The sequence below is a fragment of the Oncorhynchus keta genome, chromosome 25 (genome assembly GCF_023373465.1).
Source record: "Oncorhynchus keta strain PuntledgeMale-10-30-2019 chromosome 25, Oket_V2, whole genome shotgun sequence".
NCBI lineage: Eukaryota > Metazoa > Chordata > Actinopteri > Salmoniformes > Salmonidae > Oncorhynchus > Oncorhynchus keta.
In genome coordinates this window covers 23,926,441-23,942,909 of record NC_068445.1, presented here as the reverse complement: position 1 = coordinate 23,942,909, position 16,469 = coordinate 23,926,441, and the positions used below count along the sequence as shown (strand labels likewise).

The 16,469-nt window shown below is 41.9% G+C and overlaps 1 protein-coding gene across 1 annotated transcript in view; it reads right to left on the bottom strand.

The window, feature by feature from the left end:
• ikbkb (inhibitor of nuclear factor kappa B kinase subunit beta) overlaps positions 1-16,262 on the bottom strand; it is a 37,242-nt gene extending 20,980 nt beyond the window's left edge. Inside the window, 3 exon segments of the mRNA XM_052478977.1 lie at positions 3,444-3,538; positions 15,463-15,611; positions 16,141-16,262. Coding sequence (XP_052334937.1) covers positions 3,444-3,538; positions 15,463-15,567 — 200 coding nt within the window. The 5' untranslated portion in view covers positions 15,568-15,611; positions 16,141-16,262.
• Positions 16,263-16,469: the final 207 nt, after the last annotated feature.

Below are 16,469 nucleotides of genomic sequence, written 5' to 3'. Positions count from 1 at the left end.
GCGAACCCCGGTGTCGTCCTCCCACGTCCAGGAACCCTTACTGTCCAGGATATCCTCCCATGTCCAGGATGTCTGCTCCTCCTGGCCACGCTGCTTGGTCCGTTTGTGGTGGGATCTTCTGTTACGTTCGTTGATGGAAGGATCGGACCAAGGTGCAGCGTGGTAGGCTTACATTTTAATTTATTAAATGAACACCGAAAAAACAACAAATACAAAACAAAATGTAACGTCTAGTAGGGCTAAACAGCACAGTACCAAAAACAAGATACCACAAACTACAGGTGGAAAAAGGCTGCCTAAGTATGATCCCCAATCAGAGACAACGATAGACAGCTGCCTCTGATTGGGAACCATACCGGCCAACAAAGGTATAGAAAACATAGATTGCCCACCCTAGTCACATCCTGACCTAACCAAATAGAGAATTAAAAGGATCTCTAAGGTCAGGGCGTGACAAGGACGTTAATAGCAGAGAGAACAAAGCAAATAGGCATTGTGAAAAATGCAAATCTCCCTGAATGTTCCTTACAAAGAAATCAAATAAAATGTGCCAAATACAAGAACCCGTTCCCAACAATGCAGAGTTAAAAAGTAAGAAAAATATTTTGTAAATAAAAAAGGAGATAGTAACACAATAATGAGGCTATATACAGTGCATTTGGAAAGTACTCAGACCCCTTGACTCTTTCCAGATTTTGTTACGTTACAGCCTTATTCTATAATGGATTAAACACATGTTTTCCCTCATCAATCTACACGCAATACCCCATAATGACAAAGTGAAAACAGGTTTTAAATTTTTTTGACAAATTTATCAAAAATTAAAGAAATAATACATTTATTACATAAGTATTCAAACCCTTTGCTATGAGACTTGAAATTGAGCTCAGGTGCATCCTGTTTCAATTGATAATCCTTGAGATGTTTCTACAACTTGATTGGTGCCGGCCAAACTGAGAAATCGGGGAGAAGGGCCTTGGTCAGGATGATGAACAAGAACAAGAACCCGAAGAACAAGAACCCGATGGTCACTCTGACAGAGCTCTAGAGTTCCTATGTGGAGATGGGAGAACCTTCCAGAAGGACAACCATCTCTGCAGCACTCCACCAATTAGGCCTTTATGGTAGAGTGGCCAGGCGGAAACCTCTCCTCAGTAAAAGGCACATCACAGCCTGCTTGGAGTTTGCCAAAAGGCACCTAAAGGACTCTCAGACCATGTGAAACAAGATTCTCTGGTCTGATGAAACCAAGCGTGAACTCTTTGGCCTGAATGCCAAGCGTCACGTCTGAAGGAAACCTGGCACCATCCCTACGGTGAAGCATGGTGGTGGCACCATTTCAGCGGCAGGAACTGGAGACTAGTCAGTATTGAGGGAAAGATACAGAAAAGTACTGAGAGATCCTTGATGAAAAGCTGCTCCAGAGCGCTCAGGGCCTCAAACTGGGGTGAAAGTTCACTTTCCAACAAGACAACGACGCTAAGCACACAGCTAAGACAATGCAGGAGTGGCTTTGGGACAAGTCTCTGAATGTCCTTGAGTGGCCCAGCCAGAGCCCGGACTTGAACCCGATCGAACATCTCTGGAGACCTGAAAATAGCTGTGCAGCGACGCTCCCCATCCAGAGCTTGAGGGGCTTGAGAGGATCTGCAGAGAAGAATGGGAGAAACTCCCCAAATATAGGTGTGTCAACTTAAGCTTCTAGCGTTATACCCAAGAAGACTCAAGGCTTTAATTACTGCCAAAGGTCCTTCAACAAAGTACTGAATAAAGACTTCTGTAAATCTCAATACTTATGTAAATGTGATATTTATGTTGTTGTTTTTTAAAACCTCTACTGCCTCCCCATCCCGCATGCGGGAGCGTAATCATTGCCTGACACTAATTAGCATAACGCAACGGACATAAATATCCCTAGAAAATATTCCTATTCATGAAAATCACAAATTAAATATATTGAGACACAGCTCAGCCTTTTGTTAATCACCCTGTCATCTCAGATTTTCAAAATATGCTTTACAGCCAAAGCTAGACAAGCATTTGTGTAAGTTTATCGATAGCCTAGCATAGCATTATGCCTTGCTAGCAGCAGGTAACCTTTTCACAAATCAGAAAAGCAATCAAATTAAATCGTTTACCTTTGATGAACTTCGGATGTTTTCACTCACGTGACTCCCAGGTAGATAGCCAAAGTTCATTTTTTCCCAAAATATTATTTTTGTAGCGAAATAGCTCCGTTTGTACTTCACGTTTGGCTGAGAAATCGCCCGGAAATTGCAGTCACGAAAACGGTGAAAAATATTCCAAATTAGCTCCATAATATCGACAGAAACATGGCAAGCGTTGTTTATAATCAATCCTCAGGGTGTTTTTCTAATATCTATTCGATAATATATCCGTCAGGACAATTCGTTTTTCAGTAGGACCGATTGGAGTAATGGCTACCTCTATATTTTACAGAGTCACCCTGGGAGCCATCAGGTGACCACCTACGGCTATTCTTGAGCATAAATGTGTAAAACTACGTCACAATGCTGTAGACACCTTGGGGAATACGTAAAGCGTAAGCTGGTTGATAGCACATTCACAGCTCAATAGGGACTCATTGGAACGCAGCGCTTTCAAAATATGGGGCACTCGCCTGCAACATCAGTTCTGTTATACTCACAGACAATATCTTTACAGTTTTGGAAACGTTAGAGTGTTTTCTATCCAAAGCTGTCAATTATATGTATATTCTAGCATCTTGTCCTGAGAAAATATCCCGTTTAAAACGGGAACGTTTTTTTTTTCCAAAAATGAAAATACTGCCCCAAGAGTCGCAACAAAACAAAATGTCTAAAAAGCAGTTTTTGCTTTGTCATTATGGGGTATTGTGTGTAGATTGATGAGGGAAAAAACTATTCAATCCATTTTAGAACAAGGCTGTAACGTAACAAAATGTAGAAAAACTAAAGGGGTCTGAATACTTTCCGAATGCACCGTACAAGGAGTACCAGTACCGAGTCAATGTGCAGGGGTATGATGTAATTGAGGGAATACAACATGTACTTGTGGGTAGGCGTAAATGTGACTAGGCAATCAGGATTTATAATAAACAGAGAAGCAGCAGCGTATGAGTGATGCTGAGTAATATTGAGCGATGCTGTGAGTAAAATAGGCTCAAATGGGATTATCGTAACGTAATCCCAATTGGTGATTTGGTAATAAGCCTAATTTTTTGGATTCACACTACCAAACCTCCTGTCTTACTGTACTACATCGTCATCCATATCCCTTCCCCTGCTGAGTTGGCAGATATGACCCATATGGATTGGTCTACAGCTAAACCTAAACCCACTGTAAAGCTAAGTGGACCCATTGCCATACTGCTCGCACCATGCAAGTCCCTTAAGATTGCTAAATAATAAGAAAACATCTTCATAGACATAAAAGTCTCTCACCTCTTCATGATCTGTATCTCCAAACACCAGCGTTCTCTGTTCCTCTCACTCAGCTCCTGACGACACTGCTTAATGGCTATCTGCTCCTCTGTGTCCTACACAACAACACACAGGTAGGATTAGACACACACACACACACACACACACTAACACTATTACAATGCTTTTACAATACATACACACAGTACACAGAAAGAGACAGGCCTGACACAACGTAAAGCGTAAAAAGCAGCGTAAAGCCTGTCAGAAGTATAATAAATCAAATCAAATTTTATTTGTCACATACACATGGTTAGCAGATGTTAGTGCGAGTGTAGCGAAATTCTTGTGCTTCTAGTTCCGACAATGCAGTAATAACCAACAAGTAATCTAGCTAACAATTCCAAACTACTACCTTATAGACACAAGTGTAAGGGAATAAAGAATATGTACATAAAGATATATGAATGAGTGATGGTAGAGCGGTGCAGTATATACATATGAGATGAGTATGTAAACAAAGTGGCATAGTTAAAGTAGCTAGTGATACATGTATTACATAAGGATGCAGTAGATGAAATAGAGTACAGTATATACGTATACATATGAGATGAATAATGGAGGGTATGTAAACATTATATTAGGTAGCATTGTTTAAAGTGGCTAGTGATATATTTTACATCATTTCCCATCAATTCCCATTATTAAAGTGGCTGGAGTTGAGTCAGTGTGTTGGCAGCAGCCACTCAATGTTAGTGGTGGCTGTTTAACAGTCTGATGGCCTTGAGATAGAAGCTGTTTTTCAGTCTCTCGGTCCCAGCTTTGATGCACCTGTACTGACCTCGCCTTCTGGATGATAGCGGGGTGAACAGGCAGTGGCTCGGGTGGTTGTTGTCCTTGATGATCTTTATGGCCTTCCTGTGACATCGGGTGGTGTAGGTGTCCTGGAGGGCAGGTAGTTTGCCCCCGGTGATGCGTTGTGCAGACCTCACTACCCTCTGGAGAGCCTTACGGTTGTGGGCGGAGCAGTTGCCGTACCAGGCAGTGATACAGCCCGACAGGATGCTCTTGATTGTGCATCTGTAGAAGTTTGTGAGTGCTTTTGGTGACAAGCCGAATTTCTTCAGCCTCCTGAGGTTGAAGAGGCGCTGCTGCACCTTCTTCACGATGCTGTCTGTGTGGGTGAACCAATTCAGTTTGTCTGTGATGTGTACGCCGAGGAACTTAAAACTTACTACCCTCTCCACTACCGTTCCATCGATGTGGATAGGGGGGTGTTCCCTCTGCTGTTTCCTGAAATCCACAATCATCTAATTAGTTTTGTTGACGTTGAGTGTGAGGTTATTTTCCTGACACCACACTCCGAGGGCCCTCACCTCCTTCCTGTAGGCCGTCTCGTCGTTGTTGGTAATCAAGCCTACCACTGTTGTGTCGTCCGCAAACTTGATGATTGAGTTGGAGGCGTGCGTGGCCACGCAGTCGTGGGTGAACAGGGAGTACAGGAGAGGGCTCAGAACGCACCCTTGTGGGGCCCCAGTGTTGAGGATCAGCGGGGTGGAGATGTTGTTGCCTACCCTCACCACCTGGGGGCGGCCTGTCAGGAAGTCCAGTACCCAGTTGCACAGGGCGGGGTCGAGACCCAGGGTCTCGAGCTTGATGATGAGCTTGGAGGGCACTATGGTGTTAAATGCCGAGCTGTAGTCAATGAACAGCATTCTCACATAGGTATTCCTCTTGTCCAGATGGGTTAGGGCAGTGTGCAGTGTGGTTGAGATTGCATCGTCTGTGGACCTATTTGGGCGGTAAGCAAATTGGAGTGGGTCTAGGATGTCAGGTAGGGTGGAGGTGATATGGTCCTTGACTAGTCTCTCAAAGCACTTCATGATGACGGAAGTGAGTGCTACGGGGGGGTAGTTGTTTAGCTCAGTTACCTTAGCTTTCTTGGGAACAGGAACAATGGTGGCCCTCTTGAAGCATGTGGGAACAACAGACTGGGATAGGGATTGATTGAATATGTCCGTAAACACATCAGCCAGCTGGTCTGCGCATGCTCTGAGGGCGCGGCTGGGGATGCAGTCTGGGCCTGCAGCCTTGCGAGGGTTGACACGGTTAAATGTTTTCCTCACGTCGGCTGCAGTGAAGGAGAGTCCGCATGTTTTAGTTGCGGGCAGTGTCAGTGGCACTGTATTGTCCTCAAAGCGGGCAAAAAAGTTATTTAGTCTGCCTGGGAGCAAGACATCCTGGTCCGTGACGGTGCTGGTTTTCTTTTTGTAATCTGTGATTGACTGTAGACCCTGCCACATACCTCTTGTGTCTGAGCCGTTGAATTGAGATTCTACTTTGTCTCTATACTGACGCTTAGCTTGTTTGATTGCCTTGCGGAGGGAATAGTTACACTGTTTGTATTCGGTCATGTGGTTCGCGGTTTCAGTTTCACGCGAATGCTGCCATCAATCCACGGTTTCTGGTTTGGGAATGTTTTAATCGTTGCTATGGGAACAACATCTTCAACGCACGTTCTAATGAACTCGCACACCGAATCAGCGTATTCGTCAATGTTGTTGTCTGACGCAATACGGAACATATCCCAGTCCACGTGATGGAAGCAGTCTTGGAGTGTGGAATCAGATTGGTCGGACCAGCGTTGAACAGACCTCAGCGCGGGAGCTTCTTGTTTTAGTTTCTGTCTGTAGGCAGGGATCAACAAAATGGAGTCGTGGTCAGCTTTTCCGAAAGGAGGGCGGGGCAGGGCCTTATATGCGTCGCGGAAGTTGGAATAGCAATGATCCAAGGTTTTTCCAGCCCTGGTTGCGCAATCGATATGCTGATAAAATTTAGGGAGTCTTGTTTTCAGATTAGCCTTGTTAAAATCCCCAGCTTCAATGAATGCAGCCTCCGGATATATGGATTTCAGTTTGCAAAGAGTCAAATAAAGTTCGTTCAGAGCCATCGATGTGTCTGCTTGGGGGGGAATATATACGGCTGTGATTATAATCGAAGAGAATTCCCTTGGTAGATAATGCGGTCTACATTTGATTGTGAGGAATTCTAAATCAGGTGAACAGAAGGACTTGAGTTCCTGTATGTTCTTGTGGCCACACCACGTCACGTTAACCATAAAGCATATGCCCCCGCCCCTCTTCTTACCAGAAAGATGTTTGTTTCTGTCGGCGCGATGCGTGGAGAAACCAGCTGGCTGCACCGTCTCCGATAGCGTCTCTCCAGTGAGCCATGTTTACGTGAAGCAAAGAACGTTACAGTCTCTGATGTCCCTCTGGAATGCTACCCTTGCTCGGATTTCATCAACCTTGTTGTCAAGAGACTGGACATTGGCGAGGAGAATGCTAGGGAGTGGTGCACGATGTGCCCGTCTCCGGAGTCTGACCAGAAGACCGCTTCGTTTTCCCCTTTTTCGAAGTCGTTTTTTGGGGTCGCCGGCTGGGATCCATTCCGTTGTCCTGGGTGAAAGGCAGAACACAGGATCCGCTTCGCGAAAGTCATATTCTTGGTCGTACTGATGGTGAGTTGACGCTGCTCTTATGTTCAGTAGTTCTTCTCGACTGTATGTAATGAAACCCAAGATGACCTGGGGTACCAATGTAAGAAATAACACGTAAAAAAAACAAAAAACTGCATAGTTTCCTAGGAATGCGAAGCGAGGCGGCCATCTCTGTCGGCGCCGGAAGTACACACGCAATAGCCACATGAATCAATTTCAGTGTCAAGAAAAAGTATGTGAACCCCTTGGAAATACCTGGATTTCTGCATAAATTGGTCATAACATTTGATCTAATCTTCATCTAGATCACAACAGTAGACAAACACAGTCTGCTTAACTTCACTATGGTCGGGGGCACTATTTTCACTTCCGGATGAAAAGCATGCCCAAAGTAAACTGCCTGCTACTCAGGCCCAGAAGCTAGGATATACATATAATAGGTAGAATTTGGATAGAAAACACTCTAAAGTTTCCAAAACTGTTCCAATAATGTCTGTGAGTATAACAGAACTGATTTGGCAGACGAAAACCTGAGAAAAATCCATTCAGGAAGTGGGACCTTTTTTAATGTTTGTAGTTTTCTATCGAATGCCATTACAGTATCCATTGACTTAGGACTCACTTCCTATGGCTTCCACTAGATGTCAACAGTCTTTCGAAATGGTTTCAGTCTTGTATTCTGAAAAATGAAGGAGTAATGAGTGGTCTTACTTCAGTGTCCCAGAGCTTTTTCATGCGCATGACCGAGAGCGTGCCTTACTTGTTTACCTTTTATATTGACAACATTATTGTCCGATTGAAATATTATTGATTATTATGACTAAAAACAACCTGGGGATTGATTATAAACATCGTTTGACATGTTTCTACGAACTTTACGGATACTATTTCAATTTTTCGTCTGCCTGTTGTGAATGCGTTTGAGCCTGTGGATTACTGAACAAAACGTGCAAACAAAACTGAGGTTTTTGGATATAAACATGGACTTTATCGAACAAAACAAACATTTATTGAGTAAATGGGAGTCTTGTGAGTGCAACCATATGAAGATCAGTGATATTGTGATACATTTTATCACTATTTCTGACTTGAGTAACTCCTCTTCTTGGCTTGTTACTGTTTATAATGATTTGTCTGCTGGTCACTGTTCTCAAATAATCGCATGGTATGCTTTCGCCGTAAAGCCTTTTTGAAATCTGACACCGTGGTTGGATTAACATGAAGTTCATCTTTAAACCGATGTATAACACTTGTATGTTTTACGAATTTTCCTAATGAGTATTTCTGTTTTTGAATTTGGTGCTCTGCAATTTCACTGGATGTGTGCCAGGTGGGATGCTAGTGTCCCACGTACCCTAGTGAGGTTAAACTAATAACACACAAACAATTATACGTTTTCAAATCTTTATTGAACACACCATGTAAACATTCACAGTGCAGGGTGGGAAAAGTATGAACCATTGGATTTAATAACTGGTTGATCCACCTTTGGCAGCAATAACCTCAACCAAATGTTTTCTGTAGTTGCGGATCAGACCTGCACAACAGTCAGGAGGAATTTTGGACCATTCCTCTTTACAAAACTGTTTCAGTTCAGCAATATTCTTGGGATGTCTGGTGTGAACTGCTCTCTTGAGGTCATGCCACAGCATCTTTTTTTTTAACCTTTACTTAACTAGGCAAAACAGTTAAGAACAAATTCTTACTTCCAAGTAAGAACAGTAGATTAACTGCCTGTTCAGGAGCAGAACGACAGATTTGTACCTTGTCAGCTTGGGGATTTGAACTTGCAACCTTTCAGCTGCTACTCCAACGCTCTAACCACTAGGCTACCCTGCCGCCCAATTGGGATGAGGTCAGGACTGACTGGGCCACTCCAGAAGGCACATTTTCTTCTGTTTAAGCCATTCTGTTGTTGGTTTACTTCTGTGTTTTGGGTCGTTGTCCTGTTGCATCACTCAACTATTGTTGAGCTTCAACTGGCCTAACATTCTCCTGCAAAATGTCTTGATGAACTTGGGAATTCATTTTTCCGTTGACGATAGCAAGCTGTCCAGGCCCTGAGGTAGCAAAGCAGCTCCAAACCATGATGCTCCCTCCACCATACTTTACAGTTGGGTTGAGGTTTTGATGTTGGTGTGCTGTGCCTTTTTTTCTCTACACATAGTGTTGTGTGTTCCTTCCAAACAACTCAACTGTAGTTTAATCTGTCCACAGAATATTTTGCCAGTAGCGCTGTCGAACATCCAGGTGCACTTTTGCAAACTTCAGACGTGCAGCAATGTTTTTTTTGGACAGCAGTGGCTTCTTTCGTGGTGTCCTCCCATGAACACCATTCTTGTTTAGTGTTTTACGTATCGTAGACTCATCAACAGAGATGTTAGCATGTTCCAGAAATTTCTGTAAGTGTTTTTAGCTGACACTCGAGGATTATTCTTAACCTCATTGAGCTTTCTGTGCTGTGCTCTTGCAGTCGTCTTTGCAGGATGGCCACTCCTAGGGAGAGTAGCAACAGTGCTGAGCTTGCTCCATTTATAGACAATTTGTCTTAACGTGGACTGATGACATCAAGGCTTTTAGAGATACTTTGTAAACCTTTCCAGCTTTATGCAAGTTAACAATTCTTAATCTTAGGTCTTCTGAGATCTCTTTTGTTTGAGGCATGGTTCACATCAGGCAATGCTTCTTGTGAATAGCAAAAAAAAATTTAGTGAGGTTTTTTTTTAGGGCAAGGCAGCCCTAACTCCAAGTTAGCTGACTCCAATTAGCTTTTGGAGAAGTCATTAGCTTAGGGGTTCACATAGTTTTTCCAACCTACACTGTGAATGTTTAAATTATGTATTCAATAGAGACAAGAAAAATACAATAATTTGTGTGCTATTAATTTAAGCACACTATGTTTGTCTATTGTGACATAGATGAAGATCAGATCAAATTTGATGACCAATTTATGCAGAAATCCAGGTAATTCCAAAGGGTTCGCATACGTTTTCACTGTAACACTTCAACTCTGGGCAAAACATAATGAGCTGTACGACCAGCTTATCGTTTATTTTTGGTATTATGATGTTATCCTCAACAATCCAGGAAGTAACGGATAGAATCATCACCAGTGATTCAGAAAGTAGCAGAGGAAGTCCCATTAACACAATGCCATAGCCCATCATGCCCGTCCCTCCACTTCCTACGACAGACCGAAGTTACACTATACATACAAAAGTATGTGAACACCCCCTCAAATGAGTGGATTTGGCTATTTCAAACCCACCCATTGCTGACAGGTGTATAAAATTGAGGACACAGCTATGCAATCTCCATAGACAAACATTGGCAGTAGAATGGCTTTACTGAAGAGCTCAGTGACTTTCAATGTGGCACTGTCATAGGATGCCACCTTTCCAACAAGTCAGTACGTCAAATTTCTGCCCTGCTAGAGCTGTACCGGTCAACTGTAAGTGCTGTTATTGTGATGTGGAAACGTATTGGAGCAACAACGACTCAGACGCGAAGTGGTAGGCCACACAAGCTCACAGAACGGGACCACAGAATGCTGAAGCATGTAACCCGTCTGTCCTCATTTGCAACACTCACTAACTCTGGAAGCAACGCCAGCACCAGAACTGTTCGTCAGGTGCTTCATGAAATGGGTTTCCATGGCCAAGCAGCTGCACACAAGCCTAAGATCATAATGCGCAATACCAAGCGTCGGCTGGAGTGGTGTAAAGCTTGGAAACACGTTCTCTGGAGTGATGAATCACGCTTCACCATCTGGCAATCTGACGGACAAATCTGGGATTGATGAAGGCCAAGAGAACGCTACTGCCGGAATGCACAGTGCCAACTATAAAGTTTGGTGGAGGAGGAATAATGGTCTGAGGCTGTTTTTTCATGGTGAAATCTTAACTCTACAGCATACAATGGCATTCTATACAATTCTGTGCTTCAAACTTTGTGGCAACAGTTTGGGGAAGGCCCTTTCCTGTTTTAGCATAACAATGCCTCTGTGCACAAAGGCGAGGTCCATACAGAAATGGTTTGTCAAGATCAGTGTGGAAGAACTTGACTGGCCTGCACAGAGCTAGTGGAAAGTATGGTGGAAATTACAAGATTATGTTATAATACTGTTATTGCATCAAATGGTTGTTTTATGCAACAGAATAAGGGGTTGTAAGAACACTAATCTGTGTGTGTTCTACTGAGGATGGGTCTCTGAAGATTTACGATGTCTTTGGGTGATACCGCATTCCAGAGCATGAGTTAATGTTTCTGTTCTATACGGTACCAGGGAGAGATGACTCCAGAGCCAGACCATGGTCTCTACACAATGAGATACTGTCTGCTGTGAATTATAAGTATATTTCATACAAATCTTAACCCATTCCATACATCTGTTGTTTCTCATGTAGACTGAAGGAGAATGGACTTTGCTATAAAATGCTTTGGCTCAAACCAGCTTGTTGAGTTCTCAGTGATAACCTCCAGGGGTGGTTACCAACCAGCTCCATTACTGCACTAATTAAATAATAAAGATTGTTTTGAAGAAATCTAGAAGTCTCTCCTTTTGATTACAATAATTCCACCAACATTTTGGCGGCGAGGATGCAATGATGAACTTAATTAGATGCATAAACTTAATTAGATGCATTAGATGCAACCAGGGGAAAGCCACTCTCCACTATTTGGAGCAGATCAGATCACCACCTGGCTGGAAGCGTCAGCTGAATGGATACATCATCTCGAACAGAATTGAATTAAGGATGAGACGGGTTTCTTTCAATAATTGAACTTGAAAGTGCACAGAATTAATAGTACTAATTTGACATTAACTGAACGTTTAAGTGATGAAAAGATAAGAAAAAAGAAAAACAATGTAAAAAATAACAAATGCCCCTGTTGAGGGTACACTCAGAGCGAGGTCTTCCTTAAGAGGGGCACAGCTGGGGTAACTAACAGGACTGAGTTGAGTTGATGAGAGTGTTCTTAAGTGAGGTATCCTTGGACATGATTGTTAATTAGCCAGTTGCGGGCTACCAAAAGTCCAGATCCGTGGTAATGGCTTGATGACAATAGGACTGGTGAGGTTAACGTATTGAACGAAGAACGAGAGTGCAGGTGACGCCTTGCGAGGCATCTGACTTTGGTGAAGTTCAAATTTTAACGTGTATGTAATTGATCAAATGTTTTGTTAAATGAGGTAAACAGGTATGCCCTGGGTTGCAATTGTTGGGTGTAATTGTAGGTGTTTTTGATATTCCTGGTACTTAGAAAATACAAGGTAAGAAAGGATTTTTGGGACCATGTTAAAAAGGTAGATAGGAGACATGGGTACTCTGTAGGTTGTTTTGCACATTTGGATAGATGGAAGATAATCTATAGTAATCGCAGTAGGCGATATCCCAGTGTGGCTACAACACCCAGTTTTGGGACCACTAATGGATGGTTATTTAGTATTTGTTTTGTGTGAGCATTTGATCAATCATGTGTGGTTGAACATGAAGGCTCTTTGTGAGCCTGAGATAAATAATAATTCGTAGATAAGTTAATGATATGAAATGGTTTAAAATAGTTAGGTACATATGTGAAAGCTATAAACCAAATCCACCTATAGAAGTAAGAAAATATTCCTGCAGGTTATACAAATATTGATTATGTGTGTTTGTGAACAGTACTGTGTGAATGTGATATGAGAGTTGTGTGAGTGGGTAAATAAGATATAAACATTTGTATAATAAGATGATTGAAATTTGGTTAATAAATGTTCATATAATGTTATTTTGGGGTTCCGTCCATCACTGGCCATTATAGAATATCTTGGACAGTATTGAGAGAGGGATGTTAGCAGCAAGTCTATAATTTCTGGGAGCCTAGACTTTGCCGTGGTTTCTGGGAGGTCAGAGAACTGTTGAGGATTCCATGACGGGCTGGTTATTGTACGGGAAACAAATGTACATTTTTGGGGGTTCCGCTGGGAGTTTGCTTGGAGAGCTGCTTTGTAGCTGTGGAGTGTCCTTGAAAACGCAAATGGAATCGTTGATGTGAGTACATAAGAATTTCTTACATTTTATATGGATTTTGTGAAGATATGAAAATATGATGAATTGTATGTGTGTATAATCGATTACTGGAGATTTGATAAAGTAATACTGGGAATATAACGAGATGCAACTTAAACAACCCATACGTAGGTCCCTTTAATGGATTATTTGATAAAGATGAGGTTTAAGCATTATTCAACTGTCTACAAAGTCTGGGCAATTGTCTCAGAAACTGATTGGAGTGTGTCTACTTTTGGTTAACTTACCCTAACGATGTAACTATAAAACGCTTATTGGATTATTCTCTGTACGGGTTGTTGGGTGTTCACCTTGGGGTCATGATAGGGGCTGTACCAAATGTTTGATGTATTATAATAATTGATTATGCTATGTTGTATTAATAGAAGGGGAGGGGTCAAAGAACCATCCCTCCATACATTTATTGGGTCCTAGACTACAGATTATCAATATATATATTCATTATAGAGGATTAATATTGTTCCACAGTTTATTTTCTAGTCTCTACCTCTTATAAGGAAACGGTCTGAGAAATGTGTGACTGAGACAGAACTGTGTAGGGGAGTGTAAGAGATAAGAGACTAGTCAGACATTCCACTATAAATCAGCTTGGGGAGTGGACATGTACTGGTTAGCCCTTAGAAAACACTGGAACTATTGTATCTCTCTTGCAAGTTTGTATAGCTGTGTATGCATGGGCTTGGTCTGATGAGTAGAAGGTAATGACGTATGCAGTGACATCACTAGGGCTGGACTTCGGGCTTAATAAAATAACTTGGGACTTTTCCTATTTTGAAGAACTTATTCGGAAACATGTGTGCTATGTTCCTGTTGTCAACTCCTGTTAATGCAATTGCATTAATAAAGGTTTTTGAATTATTTAATTAAAGATATTGTCTGAATGATAATTTCACCAATGAGCCAATGATTGACAAGGAACAAGGAACGAACTCCAACAGGGTACTACATTTAAAATAAAACTGCCCATAAGGTAGTATGAGAGGAGTTGATATATTTATGGAATAAACCTTTTTCCATAAAGTTAGAGCGAATTAAGATTGAATCTCGATGTAACTTATAACGTTGTACAAAGCCTAGGGTTTCCATCAAACTAAGTATCATTGCGGAGCTAATGTGATGTAGTAAAATAATTGAAATATGTCGCTTGAGAAAAGATAATCTGCTTACAATGTAATACATTGTCTGTTGCCTAAATGGAGTCGTATTTAAATAACTGAATCAAATAAGGGACAGTTACCTACATCTAATGAATTCTAATAATAGTGGATTGGTAATTGCGATAGAGCTGTGACCATGAACATAATTTAAATCTAAACATGGGTATTACTTATTGCAGGATACAACTGCAATGAACTGAAGTTGTGGGCAGGAAAAGGATCTGATATTCCAAAATGTGTTTTTTTTTCTTATGAATTGACTGATGTATTTTATAAATGTGGCGCATTACATGTTACTTTTAAAGTCTTGTACATTTCATAAGTAGGAAACCGAAAAAGAAGAGATAATTGTCAAGTTTGTTTTTAACAGTTGGATCAGTCCCTAGAGAAAGGGATCAAGCCCTAGGGGGGACAAAAGCCAGCCAGCACACAGACATTGTTCTCCAGGAGTGGAGTGAGCAGTTCTGGACTATTATAGGCAGTAGAGACTAAAGACTGACAGGTGTCTGAAAGACCAAAGCATGAGAGCCGCAGGGACCACAGAGAGAGGAAGGTCATTGAATCTATCTGAATAAAGACATAAAGTTACATAAAGGACCATTCAGAAATCAGAGAGAACAAAGGTCTAAAGCTCTTAATACATTAACATCCTTTTCATAACTCTGATGGGGTCATACATCTATGACAATGAAGCATGTAAAGTACCAGCCAGCAAGAGGATTTGACACAATGCTAACTGTCATTACCACTGACCTCCATTGTTGGTAGGGGTCCACATAGTGCTACCACTGTGCCCTTTCAGCGGAATTCACCTGAGACAACACTGAGCAGCATTTCCAGTAAACAAAGTGGTGCATACAGACATAAAGACAGATAGACAGTGCACAGATAGAGGACAGAAAGAGCTAACTAAATGGGTGTGGACAAGTTCCAATGGTGTAGCTATAATAATGTACATCTATGTCCCTCTCATCCTGTGACTAGGTGTGATGTCATAGGCCAGGGAGGATGCAGAGTTCTATGGGCCAGGTCACAGAATAAAGATGAGTGTATTTCCTGTAAGTTACATTTAAACCATTCATGATGAGGGAATTTAATATTACATCAAATATTAATGTGGGAGCCTCCATAGGTTCTGCTAGGCATGCAGCAGCATAGGTTGTAGGCTATCTGATGACAGTATGAAACATGAAAAATGCCACTTGCTCATACATCATAGCATAGCACTTTTGCAAACACACAAAATATGGTAAAAGTTATAGGTAACAAAATACACACATGAATGGTGTGCTACTGTTAAAGTTATGCACCTTGTTCTGCCATCGGGTGACATTCCCGAAGCCCCCGGTCCCCAGGCGTTCCTTCAGCTCCCAGGAGCCACAGCTCTGCTGCTGCTGCAGGGGAACGCGACTCATGGTCCTCAGATAGTCCTGACCTCAGCCACACAACAACACAGGATCTGAAAAAATGTTTACTACAGCATTATTAGCCTGTATGTACACTGTATGTAGGCCTAACTAACGCATGTCTGGACCATTGGGGCACTGAAGGTAAGGCAAGCAGAGCCGCAACGATTTAAAAATATATGGTAACAAGTAACTACAGCTACTACTTGCCCTATAATGACATTGTTACTAGCCCCACATCCATAGCTGTTCTCTCTGAATACATAATAGGCTACATTGTATAAACACTGAAATGACCAGACTGATTGTCAGCAGGCTACATACATACAGGAGAACATCAAATGTATTCTTTATAAAGCAGCAGCACAGCAGTATCATGCGGATAGTTTGTTTCGATTTATAAAAAATAAAAGTATGCTTATATTGTGTTTAGAAACTTTACAAGCTTACTAGTTGTTTTCCACTCATTATAGAAGATTACAGCTGGCATTAGGCTTCCCCGATGCTACTGTAATGTAGCACAACTACAGCGAGCACCTCTCACCTTTCGTTCGTGAGTAGTGGCTGTAAAATTAGTCCTACCTGAAAAGTAGACTTTGGCCAACGAAAAAAGTTAGTTTGATAATGATAGACGCAGCTACCTAGCATAGACTTTTGTTCATGAAAGTAACCTTCACTTTCTCTCGATTTACTACTGTAGCTGGGGGGAATTCTCAAAGTCTACTTCCTGAAAGTCATATTTCCTGTAAACCTGAACGCGGGTCGATCCGCCCACAAAGAGCATGGCGTATTCTTAGTCTGTAGACTGGTACTGCTGATATGGGTCGATGCCTGATACACGGATACAGTAGCTTGGTTCATAATCTCTGTCAGTGTCTCCAATGGAGAATCTGTGACGACTGTTGTCTTAG